Raw genomic sequence first — 5,602 nt, 5'->3', positions numbered from 1 at the left:
TGCGTGTGTGTAACAAAAAAAATAGTTAAAAAATCATTTAACCTAAAATTTTTTTATTAAAAAAATTCTAATTTTAATACATACAAAAAAACTCAATACAATTTGTTTGGGAAATTAAAAAATAATAATAACTAATTTTATTATAATTTGATTATTCACATTGTTTTTAAAAAATAATAATTTAACCTAATATTTTATGAAAATTATATTTATTGCTATTTTTAAAAAAATGTTATATAAGATATAAAAAACTTAATAAATTATATATTGAATATTAAATATATAAATAAATATTTAATTATAACATAATTTATTATTGAAAAATGTTATAATAACAGTAATTAATTTTATTTTTAAATTTAGATTAAAAATTATATTATATATTAATAGTATTTTTTTTGAAAATAGTAATTATTTTTTAATAATAAATTAGTTAATTATTTTGCACATAAAAAATATATATAAATATAAATATACTTTATAATTATTATTTGTAATTAATTATACTATAGTTTTATTAGCTTTTTATCAATTAAATTTATTAATTAGAAATTTTAAAAATTAATATAGTTTTTTAATATTATCAATACAATTTTTTTATTTTCTAGTAAATACAGTATTTATTTATTTTTTGTTATTTTCGAAAATTAATTAATTTTAAAATCTAATTTATAAAACTACTTATTTATATATAACAATATTTAAATAACAATTAGTTTGTATATTATTATTATTTTTAGTATTTTTTTATAATTAATAAAAAAATGTATTTAATTAAATTAAAAAATTTCAATTATTATTATATTTAATTAATTAATTCATAGCATAAATTAAAATAAAAACAAATAATTAATATATTAGTTTAATAATTAATATATATAAATATATATTAATAGTTAAATAATTTTTTTTTAATATATATATAATTGCACATCATTAAATAAAACAAAAAGTTAACTAGAGATAGAAAAAATTAAAAATTGTGTACGTATTTTATGGACGACACCATATTAATATTTTATTATAAATACTTGTGACGTTTTAGTGTGGGTTCAAAAAAATTTTGGTACGTTTATAGACTATATTATCAGTTAACAATTTTATATATTTTTTTGTTAATTAAATAGTACTAAAATGTTGTTTTATTAATATTATTAATAGGACGTGTCCTAAAAAATATTTAAAAATATTTTATATAACATTTAAGGTTATAGTTAGGGCGGGGCTTAATATATATATATATATATTATTACTATTGTAGGGTTCGGATGAAACTTTTTTTTTTAATGAAAATTCCTCTAATTTCTAAAGTTTTTTTTTGGGAATTTCCAGGAAAAATCTATTTCCCTGTCTGTGTGTGTTTGCACATCCCTTTACCCCATCTATTGAATTGAATAACAAACTGTATTACAATTAAAAATTTTTAATTGAATTAAACAAATTTATTGTTAAAAAAAATATATTTCAAGTTTTTATTTTTTTTAATAATCAATATATGTATGGTCCCAAAATACTAACCAATCAAACCAATCGAAAAAAAGGGACATATAATAATTAAAAAAATATATTTATTTTTTGGGGGAAACTTCCCTCTCATTTGTAAAACTAAAAATTACCCTCAACACTAATTATCTAAAAACATTATTATCAAGGCAATTTATCTATATATATATATATATATATATATATATATATATATATATATATATATATATATATGCGTTGTATTATAATTAACTAATAATATTAATGCTGTAAAAATTGTTAAAAAAATTAAAAAATTGACAATGTACATAAATAATTAATTATATTTTTATTTTAACAAAATAATTATACAAATTATATATATATATATATATATATATATATATATTAATCACACAAAACTAAATATTCATTTATTAAACTATTAAAAATAATAATAATAATTTTAATTATAATATTTTTTTTAAAAATAAATCTTAAATTAAAATTATTTTAGTATTAGTAGCCATATATCGAGTTCATGTTAAATTAAACACACATATATAAATACACATAAACACATACATAGTGTTGGTAATTTTTCGCAATTCAATTTTCGATTGCGTGAAATTGCGTGCATGAGTGAATGTATAAAAAAATTAACTTTGACAACGTTAAAAATTTTGTTTATAATACATTTACTAATTTATTATTATTATTGTTACATGGTTTTTAGATGACAGCATTTTATGATAAAATAATTAAATTTTATATAATTAATTTATGTATTTATTCATATTGCTTTGCCATTTAAATTTTGTTAATTTTTTTTTTAAATTATAAATTTTTCTATGTTACAAATTGTAACTTACAATTGAAATTTTACGCAATTTCCGAGCAATACAATTGCGCATTTTGCAATCGGTACATCACTACACATACACATAGACACACACACATACACATACACATACACATACACATACACATACACATACACATACACATACACATACACATACACATACACATACACATACACATACACATACACATACACATACACATACACATACACATACACATACACATACACAGCATCGAGTGCGTGACTATCGGATTCAAACTATGGTTCCCATCAAAACACTTAATACAACGTACTATATGTTGTATCGGATATACACGGCTTATGAGCTATCGAAAACTCGGGCCCTTTTTATGTATATTACATATGTTTTTTTTTGTAACTATATCTCTATTAAATAATTATATAATTACATAAATGATGTCGCATTTTTTTAAACAACACATGACAATATGGTATCTTTTATAATTACCAAATGTAGCACAAAAAACATAAGTAACATAAATAAAAAAGTACCGAGTTTGTTCTGAAAATGTTTAGTGTATAATAAACAATACGTCAAACAGTCAGTCATATATGCGAACCATAGTATTAGTCAATCGATTAGTTATTATTATTACAGTATATATGATATGATATTATAATATGTTTTACAGATTCAATATGAAGTCCATCGACAACAACAACAACAACAACAACAAGAGTCACAACAATCACATCCACAACAACAACAACACTAACAACAATATGTCGTCTCATCGGTGGCGCCGTCACTGGCGGACCACTAGTTTTCGCGGCGGCGGCGGCAGCGGTGGTGGTCGCGGCCGTGGAGTAGGCGCTGCATCAGCTGTTGTCGCCCGCCGTATGGTTAGATGGCCAGTGCGTACTACGGCAGCGATGATGATGGCCAACAATCGGCTGAATACAGCCGCCGCCGCCGCTACCATTAACGGTAATCATCAGCGCAACCACAACACCAACAACAACAAGACAGTAGCCGTACGGCCCGTTTGCCAGTACTATCTGGAGGGCCGATGCAGTCGCGACTCGTGCCCGTACAGACACGTGAAGGTCAACCCGGAGGCCAAACTATGTTTGCCGTTCATCAGAGGCCACTGTCCCGCACAGGACAAGGTATCGACAATAACTGTCGACAAATAAATTGATTTCATTGACTACTTAACGGTTTAGGATTTTTTTTTCTCTCTCTCTCTTTTAATTTCTATGATCACTACCCGTTTCGGTCGTCCATCCCGTACCTCCCGTATGTATGTGTGTGTATAACAGTGCAAACGTATTCACCGATTGGACGGCCTTAACGCCCGTCATCAGTGGACAGCGGCCAGAGTAGTGGTGGCCAAAGCCAAAGCACAATCAGTAGTACGGAGAGCGTCCATTAAATCGCGGCTATTAGTTGCGGCCAACAATAATAATAATAAAAGACAATCACTGCCATCAAAGCAACAAAAGACAACGACAACAATTGTCAGACATATCATCAATAGTTTGCGTAAGAAAAAGATTGCAGCGGCGAGGGCTGCAATGATGGCGGCCAATGGCCACCACCACCACAATCACCCAATCACTGCCATTACCGCCACCACTACCACAACCAACACTACCACCACTAGTACTGTATCACAAATTAGCGCACAAACTGTTGACACTAATGACATTAATAATGATATTAATTTAGACCAATCAATGACAACCGACAATAATGTTGGTCACCACCGCTCAACAACGGTAGCGGTACAGCAACCCGAGTTCATACCTATTGTTTCCGATGATAATGTGATGGCCAATGATACTAACAGTGCCGCCCATATGTCGGCTGCGGTGATGATGGCGGCGGCGGCCATCAATTGTTGTGAGACCAACACTAGTAGTAGTAATAGTGATAAAGTTTGCGCCAATAGTAATAATACCAACAAAAAGAGTCATAAAAAATTGAAAACAATTACCAGTACTACTAATAGCAAAAAGTTAAGCAAAATTAAGTATAAGAAAACTTTAATTACTAATAATAATAGTATTAATAGTAATAGTAGTAATAATATTAGTAATAATAATAATAATAATAGTAATCATAATAATAATAATAATAATAATAGAGTTATTTATAGTAGAAAACAAAAGAGATATTTATGGTTAGAAAGTGATGACGAATGTACTACCAGTGATGATGATGATGATAATGATGAGGAGGAGGATAATGATGGGAACGGTAGTAGTAGTAATAGGAATAGTAGTGTCATCATCACCAACAACAACAACAACAAAAACAGTCAACTGTCGACCACTAGTTGTTGTCGACCACCAGCTATTAGAATTGTACCCAAATTTATGCTCTGAGATATATCTACCCCTCCTAACCCCAACCCCCCAACCCCTACTCTATCTATAATTTCCACCCCCTGTCTCTCTCTCTGTCACACACAAAGATAAAGGTAAGTATTTTCTCAATAATTTAATTAATTATTGTTTTTTGTTGATATGATTTTTTTCAAAAAAAAAAAAATCAACTTTTGTTTTGTTTGTTTTTGTTTTTTTTTTTAATTGTTATATATATATCCAAAAAAAATAATTAAATAATAATTAGTGAAAACATACATAAAATGAGAATAACTATTCAAAAAAAAGAAAGTTATTTATTATAAAATATCGCATTTTTTATCTATATCTATATATATATACTGTATATGAATCAATCGTTTTTTTTATATATTTATTATTATTATTTTTCTGCTCAAACTATTAAAAAAAATGTTTTGTATAAAAAAATTGTTATATATATTAATGAATAAAAAAATTTTATTAATAAAAACTGTTGTGTAATTTATTTATTTATAAATTTATATTAATATTTATTTTTAAATTTATATTAATAATTATTTATATTTATATTAATAATTATTTATTTTTTAGACTAGTTTTAGACTTTAATAAATTGTAATTGAAAAAATTATTTTTATGCTATAAATTACAAAATTAATTAATATAAAAAAAAGTACAATGGTAAGTTTTATATATAATTTTAATAATAATTTTTTTATTTAATTTGTTAATTTGTAGCTAGATTATTTATTATTAATAACTATATTAATATTTATTTTTTTAAAAAAAATTAGAGATCTAATTGGTTATAATTTATAACTTATAAATATAAGTTATATATATATATATAATTAATTTTATATATTAATTATTGTATTAATGTATGTCAATTTAAATTTGATAATTATTTAATAACTATAATATGTCTAATGTTTA

The 5,602-nt window shown here is 25.0% G+C and overlaps 1 protein-coding gene across 1 annotated transcript; it reads left to right on the top strand.

Annotated features, from left to right (window-relative positions):
- Positions 1–2,937: 2,937 nt before the first annotated feature.
- LOC128962277 (homeobox protein 2-like) lies at positions 2,938–4,761 on the top strand. The gene is made up of 4 exons (XM_054308641.1): positions 2,938–3,463; positions 3,617–3,959; positions 4,026–4,329; positions 4,456–4,761. The coding sequence occupies exons 1-4, from the start codon at positions 2,975–2,977 to the stop codon at positions 4,682–4,684; spliced, it is 1,365 nt and encodes a 454-aa protein (XP_054164616.1). The 5' UTR covers positions 2,938–2,974; the 3' UTR covers positions 4,685–4,761.
- Positions 4,762–5,602: the final 841 nt, after the last annotated feature.

This window comes from Oppia nitens, unplaced genomic scaffold, assembly GCF_028296485.1.
Source record: "Oppia nitens isolate AA-2021 unplaced genomic scaffold, nextdenovo-longstitch-racon4-pilon3 scaffold6_pilon_pilon_pilon, whole genome shotgun sequence".
NCBI classification, from domain to species: domain Eukaryota; kingdom Metazoa; phylum Arthropoda; class Arachnida; order Sarcoptiformes; family Oppiidae; genus Oppia; species Oppia nitens.
This window is presented reverse-complemented; position numbering and strand designations above follow the sequence as displayed.

Bases quoted from the DNA above. Each gene is read 5' to 3' on its own strand.
- LOC128962277 (XM_054308641.1), top strand. From the start codon at position 2,975: ATGTTTTACAGATTCAATATGAAGTCCATCGACAACAACAACAACAAC. The intron at 3,464-3,616 runs GTATCGACAATA...TGTGTATAACAG, and splicing joins ACTGTCCCGCACAGGACAAG to TGCAAACGTATTCACCGATT. The intron at 4,330-4,455 runs GTATAAGAAAAC...AGTTATTTATAG, and splicing joins AAAAAGTTAAGCAAAATTAA to TAGAAAACAAAAGAGATATT.